The sequence below is a fragment of the Canis lupus genome, chromosome 21 (assembly GCF_003254725.2).
Source record: "Canis lupus dingo isolate Sandy chromosome 21, ASM325472v2, whole genome shotgun sequence".
NCBI classification, from domain to species: domain Eukaryota; kingdom Metazoa; phylum Chordata; class Mammalia; order Carnivora; family Canidae; genus Canis; species Canis lupus.
The window spans coordinates 32,410,450-32,427,268 of NC_064263.1; the positions used below are offsets into that span (position 1 = coordinate 32,410,450).

General features: G+C 35.6%; 1 protein-coding gene across 6 annotated transcripts in view; it reads right to left on the minus strand.

Annotated features, from left to right (window-relative positions):
* The window catches only part of STK33 (serine/threonine kinase 33), a 147,203-nt gene that overhangs the window by 21,656 nt on the left and 108,728 nt on the right, over positions 1 to 16,819 (minus strand). For all 6 annotated transcript variants that reach the window (XM_035704207.2, XM_049098763.1, XM_049098762.1 and 3 more), the window contains 2 exons: positions 14,102 to 14,214; positions 13,584 to 13,669 (listed from right to left, as the gene is read on the minus strand). In XM_035704207.2, coding sequence (XP_035560100.1) covers positions 13,584 to 13,669; positions 14,102 to 14,214 — 199 coding nt within the window. The remainder of the gene's footprint in view (positions 1 to 13,583; positions 13,670 to 14,101; positions 14,215 to 16,819) is intronic.

The window sequence follows — 16,819 nt, forward strand, 5'->3', positions numbered from 1 at the left end:
TTTAAATGTTCCATATTCATAGGATATTTAGAAAATAATAGTGTATCCATAATTTGGGATACATTACTACTTTTTTAAAAATAAGAAAATATTTCCTAGACATATTAGGTAGAAAAGAACAGCTTGCATATGAACCCACTTGTGTAAGGTATATACATAAAAATGTATGGAGCTTTTTTGAAAGAATGTGTATAGGGGTGCCTGGGTGGCTCAGTTGGCTAAGCATCTGCCTTTGGTTCAGGTCATGACTCCAGGGTGCTGGGATGGAGCCCTGCATAGGGCTCTCTGCTCAGCAGGGAGCCTGCTTCCCCTGACCCTCTGCAGCTCTCCCTACTTGTGCTCTCTCACTATCTCTCTGTCAAGTTAATAAATAAAATCTTAAAAAAAAAAGAGAATGTATAGAGACTTAATGGCTATCTTTAGTAAGAGGGAATGAGGGAATGGAGGAAGAAAAGTTATTCTTCCTTTTTTGTTTACCATTTGAATTATTTACCATAGATAATCTCGGCTATTACCTTTACATGACTAGTAATTAATTGTAAATTACAGTAGGAAGAGAAATAATGTAGAGTGCAGGTCCCCACGTGAACTGATAGCACCCAGTAAAACCACCCAACTCACCCTACTGGGCCTTGATGAGTCCAAGGTGGCAGCATATCAAGGTAATAATGACCACTCAAGTAAACAACTGCATGCCACTTTAACATTTTTCCTACAAGTCATCTTGGTGATTTCCTTTTACAAGTGTAGCAACTATATGAATATACAACGTTAGTGTTGATATTCCTGTTCTTCAGGGGGAAGCAGGCTGAGAAATTTAGTAATTAACCCAATTCCAGAAGTATTTCCAATTGTCTGCCAAGAATTTCCAGCCAGAGGTGTTGTGGAGCCTTCTCAATACTGTATTCTATATTCAAAAGTTGCTAAGATAGTAGATCTCAAAAGTTTCCATCAAAAGAAAAAAAATTGTAACTATGTGAGCTGATGGATGCTTTAACTGTGCTACTCATCTCACAATATATATATATGTCAAACCATTATGTTTTATGCCTGAAATACAACATTATACAGTTATATCTTAATAAAGCTGGAAAAAGTTTTAAAAATTCAATATATTCCAAACCAACATTCTTCAAACTGTGTACATCTGGCTGTACATGAAGACTTTCAAAGGGATGTGTCGGCAAGGATAGAGTTTGCTGGGAATCCATTTCAAGATCCCCAATTTCCAATGATCTATTCTTTTTCAAAAGTCATCCCCTTGAGCAAAGATTTGCAGTAATCCTTTTGATGTTCTTTTTCTTAAGTCAGCTTTTTCTAATTCTTGTTATTGTATATATATTTATTTGTGTGTCACAGATGCTCACTGATCTAAAATAATGAACTCCTACATAGGGGGATCCCTGGGTGGCTCAGCGGTTTAAGCACCTGCCTTCAGCCCAGGGCATGATCCTGGAGTCCCGGGATCGAGTCCCACATCAGGCTCCCTGCATGGGGCTTGCTTCTCCCTCTGCCTATGTCTCTGCCTCTCTCTCCCTCTCTCTGTGTATCTCATGAATAAATAAATAAAATCTTTAAAAAAAAATGAACTCCTACATATCAATAAGTAAAAGACATAAAACCAAATAGAAAAATCAGGGGAAAAAAAAACTGAACAAGTGTTTCACAAAAGAAGATATCCAAAAGGCCAATAAGCATAAATAAAGGTGATCAATTTCATTTGTCATTCAGAAAACGCAGATTAAAACCACAGTGAGATGCTAAAACATATCCACCAGAGTATCCAAATTAAAAATACTGATAATAACAGACATTAGAGCAGATGAGGAGCCAAACTAGAACTCACACATTGGTGTCGAATGGTACAATCACTCTGGGAAAGGAAACAATGGAACTTTCTGGTTGGGATAGAAATGTTCCATATTTTGTTCTGGGTGGTAGTTACACAGATACATACACATACAAAGATTCATCAGGCTATATACTTAAAATCAGTGTATTTTATAGTGAGATTATATCTTAACAAAACTATGATGAGCTTAAAGATAAATTTCATAGCTTCATAGGTATTACTACATGTAGTTTAATCACTTTCACTGCTATATAATATTCCATTGTTAGACCATACTAGACTTTATTCATTTATTGAAGTCTTCTTCAATGTTTTCCAATAAAATGTCAAAACTTTACCCAAAGATGTCTTAGAAATCTTATGTTAGATTCATTCCTGGATATTCTATATTCTTGGATACTGCTTTACATGTCTTTATTTTTATTACATTTTCTGTTGTTGGTTGCTTGTGAATAGAAATGTAATTGACCTTTGTACACCAATCTTTTTTTCTAGCTTTATTGAGATAGAATTGACATGTGACAACACTGTGTAAGTTTAAGGCGTAGATGTGTTGATTGATACACTTCTATACTAATATACTGCTGACCCTTGAACAATGAGATTGAACTGTGTGGGTCCACTTATACGCAGATTTTTTTTTTTTTTGGTAAATACAGTACAGAACTATAAATGTATTTTCTCTTATTTATGATTTTCTCAATAACATTTTCTTTTCTCTAGCTTACTGTATTGAAAAATATAGCATATGGTACATATAACATAAAAAATATGTGTTAATTGACTACTCATGTTATCAGTGAGGCTTCGGTCAACAGCAGGCTATTATTAGTTAAGTTTCTGGGAAGTCAGTTATAAGTGGCCTTTCCACTGCACAGGAGGTCAATACCCCTAACCTCCATGTTGTTCAAGGATCAAATATATATCAATACTAAATCCAGCTATCTTACTCAAGTAGCTTTCTTATTATTTCCAATAATATGTCTAATAATCTGTATATTATAATAAAAAATAAAAGTTTTATTTCTGCTTTCCAATTTCCACACCTTTAATTTCTTTTCCTTGTTTCAAGTTAACTAAGAACAACAATGCTGGAAAAAAATATTGAAAGCTAACTTCCTTGACTAGCACTTTATTTTAAAGGAAGTTCTCATATTTCCTTTTTAGAATGATATTTGCTATAACCTTTATATCAGGTTAGAGAAATTTTCTTCTATTCCTAATTAAATTATGAATGTACATTGAGTCTTCTAAGTGTTTCCTTTGAAATCATCACATGCTTTTCCTCCTTTAATATGTTAATGTGGGAATTTATATTTATAGACGTTTTTCTTTCTTTTAATTTTTTTTTTATTTATGATAGTCACACACGCACAGAGAGAGAGAGAGAGGCAGAGACATAGGCAGAGGGAGAAGCAGGCTCCATGCACCGGGAGCCCGACGTGGGATTCAATCCCGGGTCTCCAGGATCGCGCCCTGGGCCAAAGGCAGGCGCTAAACCGCTGCGCCACCCAGGGATCCCTATAGACGTTTTTCTAAAATTAAACCATCATTGTATAGTTAGCAAAAATCCAAGTTGGTGATGATGTATTATCTTCTATATACAACATTGGATCCTGCTTTGCTAATATTTTGTTTAAGATTTTACATCTATATTAATAAGTGAAATGGGTCATTTTCCTTTATCAAAGGTTTAGTTTTCAGTGGTCTAATTTTGTTATACTATAGTATACAGAGTTATAATAGACTTTTTGAATAAGTTAAGAAAAACTCCCTCTTGGGGGTGGGAGGTGATTTAAAATTTGAGATGAAAATCTTGTAGGACTAATCTGTAAAATCATCTGGGCCTGGTGTTTTCCTTATGGAAGATCTTATTTTAATTATATATATATAATATATATATATAATTTTAACAACACAATCAAAACCTTATCCCAGTAGATGCATATACAATTCTACACCCAACATATAGTTTATATATATATAAATAAAGTTTTTTATACTTTATATAAAAAAACTATATATATATATATATATATATATATTAAAGTTTTTACTTTTAATTCCAGTATAGTTAACATACAGTGTTATATTAGTTTTAAGTGTACAATACAGTGATTCAGCACTTCCATACATTACCCGGTGCTCATCATAAGTGTACTCTTAATGCCCATCATCCCATCATCTTCCTTATGGAGGATTTTTAAACTACTACTTCAATTTCTTTAATAATTATAAGATCATTTCAAGTTTTCCACTTATCCTTGAGAGTTTTATGAAGCTGTAAGAAATTTTGTCCATTTGGCCAAAGTTTTCAGATTTATTACTATACAGTTGTTGGTAGGATTCCCTTGTCTTTTAAATTTCTTATCTTTTAAATCTTAACCCTTTTCTGTGCTTTATCTGTGGCTGTATTCTCTTTTTCATATATAATATTCTTTTTGTCTTCTTTCTTTCTTGATTACTTTTGCCAAAGTTTTCTCTATTTGTTGGTCTTTCCAAAGATTCAAATATTGGTCTTGTTATCTTCTCCTCTCTACTTTGCCTTCTATTTAGTTTATTTTCACTTAGATTTTTTTCTTATTCCTTTATTTTATATTCTGCTGGATTTCTTTCCTGAAGTTTTAAGTTGGATAGGTAGTTAATTAATTTTTAACCTTTTTTCTTTTCTAACATAAATATTTTAGGCTAAAAAATTCTGCTGAAATATACTTCCCAGCATCTTACAAGTTTTGACATGTTGTATTTTCTTTGTCATTCAGTTCTAGGGATTTTGGATTTTTTTTTCTTGTATTCATTCTCTAACCCAAGACTCCTCTAGAAGCATGTGATATGATTTCCAAACACATGCAGATGTTTAATCTAACTGCTATTGACTTCTAACGTGTTGTGTATTGTTAGAGAACATGATCTGTGTGGAATTCATTGAAGCTTGTTTGCTTCATGGACTAGCATAAGATCAATCTTGATAAATGTTCCACATGGGCTTAAGAAAACTATATGTCCTCCAATTGTTGGGTGTAGAATTATATATGCATCTACTAGGATAAGGTTTTGATTGTGTTGTTAAAATCTCCATACCTTTGTTTCTGTTTTCATTTGCTTTACATTATCAGCAGTTGAGAGCAGTGCATAAAAATCTCCCACTATGATGTGAATTTGCCAATTTCTCCATGTAATTTTGTCAACTTCTGATATACCATTTCTCAGGTTATTTTGGACTATCTATTCTAAATGCTCCTAATGGTGTCTGAAACTTGGCCTGTGATCTCATCTTCCCCAGGGAGTACTGGCTCCTTGGGAGGACGGGATACGGTTCTAAGGCCAGATCAAGGCCTTCAGCCCAGGAGTTCAAGGAAGAATAAAGGGTAAGAACCTCAGGCACCAAAAACCTGCCCCCTCCAAGTTACCCCTCAGCCCAGGGTTTCATCCTTATCAACCTTCTCTCAGGAGAAGGCATCTTAGGAGGAGGCACTCCTAAAAGTACAACCCACCAGTCCCAGTGTTTAGAGTTCAACAGGTAAAGAGTCAATGACAAAAACCAGTCAATTCCTATCCACTTTCCTTAGCTTCTCATTCATAATAGGACTTCAGTGCTACTCTGATTTTATTTCTTCAGACCCCTGTGAGGAGAAAGGCATCAATGTCCCAAGGCAAAAGAAGATAAGCAAAAGGGGAACTTTGGTTTTTTTGTCTTCCTATTTTAACATCCTGTCCTGGCTCCTGGCTGTCACCTCACCCACCATACGTGCCAACTCAAAATAAATCCTTTATCTTCCCAAAGATTTCTCATACTTTTATCTGAATCCTGGTATCATGAGATTTTTCTCTAAAGTTATTCTAGGTTTAATCATCAGAGACGATGCTGTAGTCTGTGCTAATTCAGCATCTTGGCAGGAACCAGAGTCTTCTCTAACAGGCCTTTCCCTCAGTGGTTTCTGACAATTAACTCAGACAGATTTAAAGAACTGAGCTTCAACGTGGATGGAACTGGAGGGTATTATGCTGAGTGAAGTAAGTCAGTCGGAGAAGGACAAACATTATATGTTCTCATTCATTTGGAGAATATAAATAATAGTGAAAGGGAATATAAGGGAAGGGAGAAGAAATGTGTGGGAAATATCAGAAAGGGAGACAGAACATAAAGACTCCTAACTCTGGGAAATGAACTAGGGGTGGTGGAAGGGGAGGGGGGTCGGGGGTGGGGGTGAATGGGTGACGGGCACTGGGGGTTATTCTGTATGTTAGTAAATTGAACACGAATAAAAAATAAATTAAAAAAAATAAATAAAAAATAAAGAACTGAAGGACACTGCTATGTTGAAACTCCTTCCCTTCTCATCTACTTATTTATTTAGGGTTCTCAGTGCCTATATCTTTAAAAACAAAAACATCAATATAATTGATGCTAAATGCTATCTCTTTCTAACAATAAGTAATATTCAATCATGGATGAATAAACTATTTGGGAGGGGGTGGGATGTAGCCCTATACATCCACTAAAGAGATGCATTTCCAATATAATTGTACTTGTGATACTTAATAATTATAACAAATTATAATAATGTTCTCTTGATCAATTACATACTAATAATCATAATGATAAGTCATTGTTAAATAATTTTTAAACATTTAGAATCTTAAAATCACAGGAAATAAAAACAAAATTTAAATATGTATTTGAGGGATCCCTGGGTGGCGCAGCGGTTTGGCGCCTGCCTTTGGCCCAGGGCGCGATCCTGGAGACCCGGGATCGAGTCCCACGTTGGGCTCCCGGTGCATGGAGCCTGCTTCTCCCTCTGCCTGTGTCTCTGCCTCTCTCTCTCTCTGTGACTATCATGAATAAATAAATAAAATCTTTAAAAAAATAAAAAAAATAAAAAAAATAAATATGTATTTGAACCTTTTTTTTTGCAATATGAGATAAATGATAGGATGATTAATAAAACCCTTTCAAGCAAAAATAAATATTAGGATAAAATTCTGTGAAAGATGTAAAATAGAAACAGAAATCCAAAGAAAAGAATGAATAACCTATAGTTTCTGTTAAAGAAGAGATTGTTCATAAGTTTTTACAAATAGATAATGTCCTATTCATGTAAAAACAATACTAATTTTATGTTTAATTATCAATATTTACAAAATATGGGAAATTATATCCTTTGCAATTAATTAAATTTAGGATGAAAAAATTTTAAACTTAATACACTAGGAGATTCACCATTTTTTAAAAATATTCTTTTTGGATTATTCAAGCATAAAAATGTAAATATAATGTTTACATTTATAAAAAAAAGTCACACTCTTTTTCTAATCTATGAAACCAGAAATTGTCTAGACTTTCTTTTTGTTTTATATCACTTCCCCAGGCACCTAAACAAACAGTTTGATTCCTTGTACTCTTTTATCTAACATTTCTACTTAGTTGAAAACTTGTGTTGATTCTCTTCTGAATGTCTGATTTGTCCCTTCCTCTCTGTTCCACTCTCTTTGCCCGAGTTCCAATCTTCATCATCTCACTCAAGTCCTATTTCAGTGCTCTAACTTTCTTTTTAGGATTCATTTATTTATTTGAGAGAGAGAGAGAGAGAGAGAGAGAGAGGGAGAGTGCACAAGTATGCATGTGCACATGGTGGGGAGGGGAGGAGGGAGAAGACAGAGAATCTCAAGCAGACTCCCCACTGGGTGTGGAGCCCAACTCAGGACTCAATCCCATGACCCTGAGATCATGTCCTGATCTAAAATCAAGAATCAGATGCTCAACTGACTGAGCTACCCAGGCACCCCAAAGCTCCGGCTGTTGTTTGCCACCAAGCAAGATGCACCACATACACTGTTGTCAGATTATTCTTCCTGAAGTTCTTTCTTGCCAGCAATACATCTACCAGGCTACTAACTGATGGAGCTGAGCTGCAAGGAGTCTCAGACACTTGCTACTTATCCCCAACCTGCTCCAGTACCCATCCTGCTTCCACTCAGACCCTGACTCCTAGTTTACTATCTCCCCAACAAGATCCTGTTTCTGCCATGTGTGTAAGGCTCCCTCAAGACCTTCAACTCAAATTTATTCCTAGGGGGCAGCCCGGCTGGCTCAGTGGTTTAGCACTGCCTTCAGCCCAGGGTGTGATCCTGGAGACCCCGGATCAAGTCCCTGCATGGAGCCTGCTTCTCCCTCTGCCTGTGTCTCTGCCTCTCTCTCTCTCTCTCTCTGTGTGTGTGTGTGTATGTGTCTCATGAATAAATAAATAAAATATTTTTTAAAAAATTTATTCTTAGGGCTTTTCCAGCTTCTTACTCTCTCAGCTAGGACACTCCATTAGAATAGGTGTTCTCTCCTCAGAATCTAACCCACAGAACTCATTCAAGTCTACCCAAATCACTCTGTAAGGGTCAGAGGGACAAAGGAAAAACTTGCATAGATTCACCTGTGATCAGGGTCCTTCAGTGCCTTCCAGTAGCATCATCGAACAAGCTGAATATAAAGTCTCCTCCAGATAAGTCAAGGTCTAGAGTAAGATAGTTCTAACCTGCCTTTACAGTTTAATTTTCTACTACTTCCCTACATGTCTTCTATGGTTCTAGAAAAACAGAATTACTAATATACTTCATATTCTCTGAATATATTGTACATTTTTAATCTATATATCTTTGTAAAGTTCTTCCAATCTAGAATCCCCATCCTTCTTACCATGACTGTAACACTGCTTTCAACTTTTATCCACTCTTTGAGCCAGATCACATATTACCTTCACTTTAAGTAGTTTTCATAATTCTCTAAAGGGAATGATAGCTCTCTTCTTGAAAATCTAGTACTATTGCTAAATTATACAGTACCACATTATATGGCACTATATAGTACACATTATCACACTGTATTATACCATATATCACTTTATATATAAAAATATATAAAATAGAGTATATTTGTATATTTATAGAACACATTATTATATATTATATATAGTGTATTTTATATATTATATTCACTGCCTATATTTTCACTTAAACCTTCTACTAGTCTATGCACAATCTGTGGGCAGGGACTATGCCAGACTCATTCCTGTGTCTTCCACAGCACATTGTAGTTATTCAGTAAATATTTATTGGATTATTAAGTCTATGAATCACTGAATATGGAATAAATCCCTAAGGTTCCTGGCTCTTGGGTTTCTTTGTAATATAATTTTTATAGAAACCTTCATTAAATAGGAACTTGATGTATTCATACACATATGATAATTCACAATTTAAGAATAACTATAATAAAATAAGAGTCTTAATATATTTAGGATGAAAATATACAGTTGGAAAAAGTGCCTAACAACTAGGCATCAGAAAAGTTTCATTCTCGGGCAGCCCCAGTGGCTCAGTGGTTTAGCACCGCCTTTGGCCCAGGGTGTGATCCTGGAGACCTGGGATTGAGTCCCATGTCGGGCTCGCTGCATGGAGCCTGCTTCTCCCTCTGCCTGTGTCTCTGCCTCTCTCTCTCTCTCTCTCTCTCTCTGTGTGTCTCATGAAAAAATAAATAAAATCTTTTAGAAAAAAAAAAGTTTCATTCTCTTGTATAGAAAGTGTATGTTAAGGTTAATGGTCAAAAGCTAACGAACAAAACTCAGATAATAACTTGTAAATTAAGGAAGAAGGGCCTTGTTCACACACTAGGAAAGACCGTTCTGAGATCAGACCCCATGCCTTGATGAAAAGTGCCTTCTAAAAGTGTGACCATAAACTAAAGTACCTTGTACTTTGTGGTAAATTACTTAAGGGGAAAGACCTTGTTTTATTCACTTTTTTGGACCACTAGAATGCCTGATGGATTAAAAATCCAAAGATACTTGTAAAATCAATAAAGATATTTAAATGACCGCTATCCCATTTAAAATAAGCCCCCTTGCAAGACTGATGCACTACAACAATAATTTCCTTCATTTCAAAGAGTGTATATTGTTCTATGACAGCAAGTTACAGCTTTTTAGCCTGGTATTCAGGTTCCTCACAATTCTCTTTCCATTTTTAAGGAAAAGGAATGTATTTTCCACCTCTTTCCTTCAAGCATTTTCTCTGTCAGTCAGATTGAACTTCCTGATGTTATACCTGCTTGCCTCCATCTCTCTGGTCATTTGGCAATTTCTTATGTCATTTATCATCTTCTCTGCATTGTATCTTCTACATAGCCTGTCTCCCTTACCAGGTCATAAGTTCCTTATATCAGAGACCATATCCTATATGTCTTTAATGATATTTTATTTATTACCTAGTACAACTTGGTAGGCACACACACAGACAAAATCTGTCAAAAGAATTACTGAATGTATGAATAGAACCAACAGAACTCAGATCTGGAAACTACTTTAGAACAGCCATAGAAGAAAAATGTTTCCTTAATTTATAGCTGGGTTCTTAAATATAAGAAGCATTAAAAATATCTAGGAAACTTGTTAAACATGCAAATTCTTGGTGTTAGTTGTCTTGAGGGGACCAAGAAGCAACTGTAATTGCCTAATAAGATAGAATAAGTTGGCAAATTGAATTTAAATTAAAAAATAATAATAGGATGAAGTAAGCTCCTGAGCCACTGTTGAGACGAAAGAGGACAGAAAGGAAGAAACAGACACAAGAGGATCACAGGCACACTCCTGGCAATGGGAGTCATCATCAAACTCTTCCTTTGTAGGAAAGTCACTTTTTGGCTGGTTTTCCTTACATCTAATCTTCAACTTTTGAAATCAGGATGACAAATGTGTTTATTTTAAGTTCCATTCACTTAAATGTACATAGAGGAACTCTATTTTTCTCAGAACACTTTTCAGGTATATACCATATTTCAAAATGCACAATACATAGGCTGAACCATAAAAACTTTTTATCCAATAAAGCTCTTTGAAAAAATGTCACTACATGTTAGATATCGCAAAAGATAAGCTCTAGTTATAAAGCAGCCAGGTACTGAGAGAAGTAACATATTCTTTTTAGATTATTTCAAACAGAGGATAGGAATTACAGGAAGACTTCAAGTGGTTAGGAAGAAAAGAGTTTTGCCTTTCAGAAGTTTATAAAATGCCAGTATTCTAAACTTCATACACTGAACTCCTTAGGGTAGTCCGATATAGTACACGCTATCTGTCACTTCTCTATCCATTTGGCAAAGACTACATAGAGACAAATGTTACAGAGGCTCAAAAATGGAGACTTCTGGAAAAATGACCAAAGCCAGAAATAAAGTTGTACTAATTAGAAAACAAATAATTAAATGGCCAAACCCGAATGTTGTGTGATGCTGAAAAGAGATAGATTTCTAAGGCACACCATCTGTTTTACAGTTTTTGATTTTGCTGTACTACAAATCTACTCAGAAAAGTTTTGCAATGATCTAGCTGCTAGCTCATTTGCACAATTACTTTAGGCCAGAAATACTTATTGCACAGAATCATTTCAGAGATCAACACATTCACAGAAGAGGGCAGATATAACCCAGCTTCCAGTGAAGACTGGTTTTTTAGCCCTTGAAGGAAAAAATATAATTCAGAAAAATGATTAGAAATTTCCAAAGTAAAACAAGAGACTTGAAAACAGGAGTGATATCACTATAAGTTTCTGATATGTATCTAAATTTACCTGGACCTTCAATGCCACCATCATCCTCCCTGTTGGCCCGTCTAATGGAAACTCTTCATTTCATCTTGACCTCTCAGCAGCATTTACCTGTGAGCTGATTGCTCTCACTTTCTCAAACATTCTTCTCACCTAACTTCACTGGTACCACTCCTCTGGTTTTCTTCTCTCCACATCGTCCATCCCTTCTCAGCCCCCACTGGTGGCTTCTCGTCTTCTGGGTGCTGGGGCCTCTTCTCCTTTCTGTCTGTATTTTCTTCCCATTGTATCTCTTCAGCACATTGACTTTACATGGCATCTATATGCTCATGATTCCCAAATTTATATCTCCAGCTTGGACTTCTCTAGTTGCAGACTCATATATTCAGTTATCTATTTAATATCTCCACTTGGATGCCACATAGGCATCTCAGACTTTGCATATCTAGTATGGAACTCTTAATCCACCACCCTCCACCCAGGAAAAAAACCCTGTTTTTCCCACAGCATTCCACATCTCAGTAAATGGCACCACCATGGCCTGACCAGGCATTACAGCAAAATCTGGAGGTCGTCCTTGATTCCTCCCTTATCCTCACTTATCATCTAAGCCACCACCAAGTCGATTGTACCTAAAAAACATACTGCATTTATTACTCTCCAATTCTGCTGCTACCACCCTGTCCAAGCCACCATTATCTTGCAACAATGCCACGCAATGTAAGCATATCAGATATCTCCAGTACCTAGCACAGTGTCTAGCAAATAATAGATGTACAACAATTTTTTCATAGATGAATAATGCTTAAAAATGTGTCTTTAGAAATATCCAATCTCAGCTCTTGGCCTTTTTTTTAAAGATTTTATTTATTTCAGAGAGAGAGAGAGAGAGACAGAGATACTGACAGAGATAGCATGAGAGAGAGAGCATGAGTAGGGAGGAGAGGAAGAAGCAGACCCCTTCTGAGCAGGGAGCCTGATGCAAGGCTCTATTCCAGTACGCTGTGATCTTGACCTGAGCTAAAGGCAGATGCTTAAGTGATTGAGCCCCTACAGGTGCCCCTCTTGGGCTTTTTTAAAGATACTTACAGATGTATTTATTTATTGAATCATTCATTCAGCAATTATTTGAGTATTAATTGGTATTAGGCTCAATATTATATTTTTACATGTCCTAAGGATGACAGAAGTTGTTTGCTATTCACTTGAAAAGGTCTGGAGGTAGGCAGTCAAGGGCTGGCATGGCAGCTCTGTGAGCTAAGAGCCCTGGATCTTCGCATCTTGTTGCTCTACCATCCTCAGTTTACGGATTCCACTTTATGGTCTAATATGGCTAATCAAACTCCAGCCATCACATCTACATTCCATTCACCAGGAAAGGAGATGGACCTGTGGAATGCCGTACTCTCTCCATTTAAGGGCACTTTCCAAAAATTGCTCCTATTTCTGCCATCATGATAATTAACAAAAACCGGGGCTAACCAGCAAGGAAGACTAAACAGCAGTGTTTCCAGCTACAAGCAAGGATCCTCATTACCAGAGAACAAAAAGAGGATAAGTATTGAAAGGTAAGTAGCAGCTTCTTCCAAGGGTCCTATGTGGCCAGGTAATGTTCTGGTACAGGAATACAAAGCTCAGTAAGACATAGGGTCTATGCTGAAGGCAGTTAGTCTGATGGGAGGAAGCAATATGTAAATGGGTAATTACTCAAGATTTCAGGCCAGGTCACAGCCACTTAGAAAATCTTGGTTTTTCTCAGTCCCCTAAGATTCCTTGCATCCAAAGAGTTGAAAGAGTAGTGGACTGTTCCAGGGCTTTACATCACTTAATATACAGACTGTTTCAATATTACAGTTTTCATAATGGGCATTTCTCAGCTCTCTTCTACCAGACTTGATACCCTCATGGCATGGAGCAAAACAGAGTTCATTCAAACCTCTATAAACATATATAAACAATTGTGGTAATAGTTTTAAAATACCCATTTCAGAAATGTGTTGACTCAATAATTTTTTTAACTTGTCAGAAGATGAAACTAATGGACTGTTTTAAAGACTGTATATAAACTATAAGACCAAATAAAAATAAAACAATGGTAGCATGTCAAAAAAGAAAAAAAAGAAGTAATCCTGTAACTTACCGTTATCCATTGGTTATCTAGTAGTTCCTTCGCTGTGATTCTGTGAGCAGGATCTACTTTCATAAGCTGTTTCAAAACACTTTTAGCTGCAAATAAGGGAAAATCCTGAAAATCTTAGCTATAATTAATACCATTTACTTTCCACTTTATTTAGGATTAGATCTATATGACATGAGGGGAAGATTCCAACTATATAATAAAAATCATCAGAAAAAAATGGCTAATAAAGTTTTGGACCTAAGGTGAGATCTCATTGCCTGGATTAGCTGGTTTATGTTCTACAGCAAAAATGAGCAGGATGATCAGAAATTTCCCCTTCAACTTTTACTATATATTTTTCTGTTTTTGTTGGAAGTTTTGACTACAACCATAGTGAAGAGATCACTATTTCTACAAGTAAATAGTGTTTATTTCTATGAGTAAATTTAATGACAAAATAGAGATTTAGAGTATTTAAATTACTGGCCAAGTTTCTTATGTACATTTGCCTTAGTAAATAATAATAGATCTATAATTACCACAATCACTTATGGAATCCCAGAGTGGATCTTCAAAATGTAGTTCTCCCTTTCTTATTAGCTCAAAAAGCTTCTCTTCTGAGGTTGCCAAAAAGGGTGGTTCTCCACATAATCTACAATAAAGGCAATCATTTTGTTTAGATTTTTTAATAATCAAAATGAGGCTATCAAAAATTAAGTTTCCTTAGAACTTGGAAGTAGTGGTGCTTCAAATTTAAGTAAAAGAGATCTAGAGGTGGGCATCTCTCTGGATGTAGAAATGGAAGCAGAAGGGTTTTGCAAGATCAGTGATAGGCCCTTATATACGTTGAAATCTCCAGATTTGCAAATGACCCAAAGGTCTTCCAGATGGGGAAAACTAAGCTTAAATAGGACTAAAATACAAGCTGGAGTATGATTTTAAGTACACAAATAATAGTGAAGATACACTTCAACATGAGCAAAGGTAAAGCAATGCTTAAGTTACATAATTCAAACTGAACTTAAGGGGAAATATACTGAGTTATCAGAGTCCAAGGAGAGTTTTCAGAGTCAAATGACCATGGAACGGCTTTATGTGTGGTAAAATATTACACCAATGTTAGTAAGAATAAACCAAGAATAACCCTGGGGACTAAAGGCTCTGATTCAAAACAAAAAATCCATTAAAATGGCCACAACTCTTAAAAAAATGGTATACAAAATGAAGACAATCTGCATGAAGAAAATCAGATGATGATGATGATTTGACCCTTCTGTCTGGAAGAAAAGCTGAGCATATGTAATGACCAACATCAGTAAAACCACTGGCAGTATATATAAAGTAAACACGGGCTTGATGTACATTCTATAAATCAGAGACTGCGTGTCTTGACAATCTTTTAAAAGGAAATATTGTATTGGGGTGCCTGGGTGGCTCAGTCCATTAAGTGTCTGACTTGATATCAGCTCAGGTGATGATGATCTCAGGGTCATGAGATTGAGCCCAGAGACTGGCTTCGCACTGAGTGTGGAGTTTGCTTGTCCCTCTCCCTCCCCCTCTGCCCCTACCCTACTCACTGTCTCTCAAATAAATAAATACACACTGTCTCTCAAATAAATAAATAAATAAATAAATAAATAAAATCTTTTTTTAGAGTAAGTATTGTACTATATTTTACAAAGAGCATGGCAAACCTCTCCTTCAGTAAGTAATCCAGTCTAAAACTACAAGAACTTACTTAAAAGTTGAGTTCAATTCCTTATAGTACATTCTCAACAAATGTTAGCCATCATCTTTATGTCAACCCCAACAGCTGAGTACAACCCTGTAGTCAACAATCAGATTTTCCCAATGACAACCAGACAGAAGCTGGACCTGGACTCATTACAGAGGCAACACTGTATGTCTGTTCTTCAACTCTCAGGATTCTATTTTTCCACTTTATTACTGAAAGAATAAATTGGCATAATTCCATTATACTTCCCAAAAGCCTATTATGTAAATAAGTATAATGACCTCCAAGTCTCCTAGCAGTTAGATTTTTTCCTGATTTTTAAAGTTCTATTTTTAAATTCTTTTAAAAATCTTTGCCATGAACATTTTTTGAATTAATTTAAATTTGATAAATATTTTACATGATAATGAGAATGACAATGCTAATTTCCTAGGGAAAAAAAGTTGTTTTCATCCTTGTCAAAGTAGGCTAGAAAACAGAGCTTTTCATTTGCAATAGCTTCTTGTTAAGAGATCAGTAGTTATCAACTTGTTCTGCAATCTCCTTTTTTAATACTTTTCATTTCTCCAGCTCATTCTGAACCTCCTCTCTGTGATCTTATTTGCCTGTAGTGTTCAGTTTTAAAATGCAATAGAAAAAAAACAGAAAAAATGGTCTTATGGACAATTACTATCTATTGTAACAAGTATGCACCAGCAAAAGTCCAGCTCATTGAGTCTGTTAACAACCAATGATATGCACATTCACCAATTTCTTAGCTGCTCCTGCATTGCCTGACAAGTATGCAACCATAGCTTAAGGGCTATGTTTTAAAAATCCCACTTTTTTTCTGTCCTTTGCAATTTTACTTACACAAAATGTATCTAATGGTTGGTCAATCAGCAGCATATGAAATTTTATGACAGCAATTTTCTTCACATCCAGAAAAGGGAATCCAAGACATGAAAAATGCCTTTTAAAGCCTTTCTATTATTTTCTGTTGCCTGTGTCATAGGAATCACAACAGCAGAGGATAGTACCCGTGAAGAGTATTTATGTTAATTTCACCTTGAGAAAGTATGTTATCATTGTTCAATTAAGCAGAAATGAATCAGGGGTAACTGATAAACAAGAAAATAACCCCCTTGGAGAAGGTAATATGTTTGTGCCCTTGGTGAAAGAAATTATCTATAAGAACACCAGGCTCAGGCAAATTAATGAATAGGCACTGATTAGCTAAGTAAGAGACTACTGTAAGGGAAAAAAGATGTCATTAGGATGATATGCAGCCACGCTCTGAAGCAGAAAAATTAAAATTATATCTTTAAGAAGGAGAAAAAATTTTAGATATGTACTACACTATCACTTTCTTTAACAACAAATTCAAACTAAGCAGGCAGCAGACACCACATGAATTGTGTAATAATAGATTACATATATTATGTCTGACTTGTCTGGAAATTCTTACAAGTATAAAACACTAATTTAAAATAGTGATATTTTTAATTAAAAACTAAGGCTCAGAATTTTTACAGTATGATGC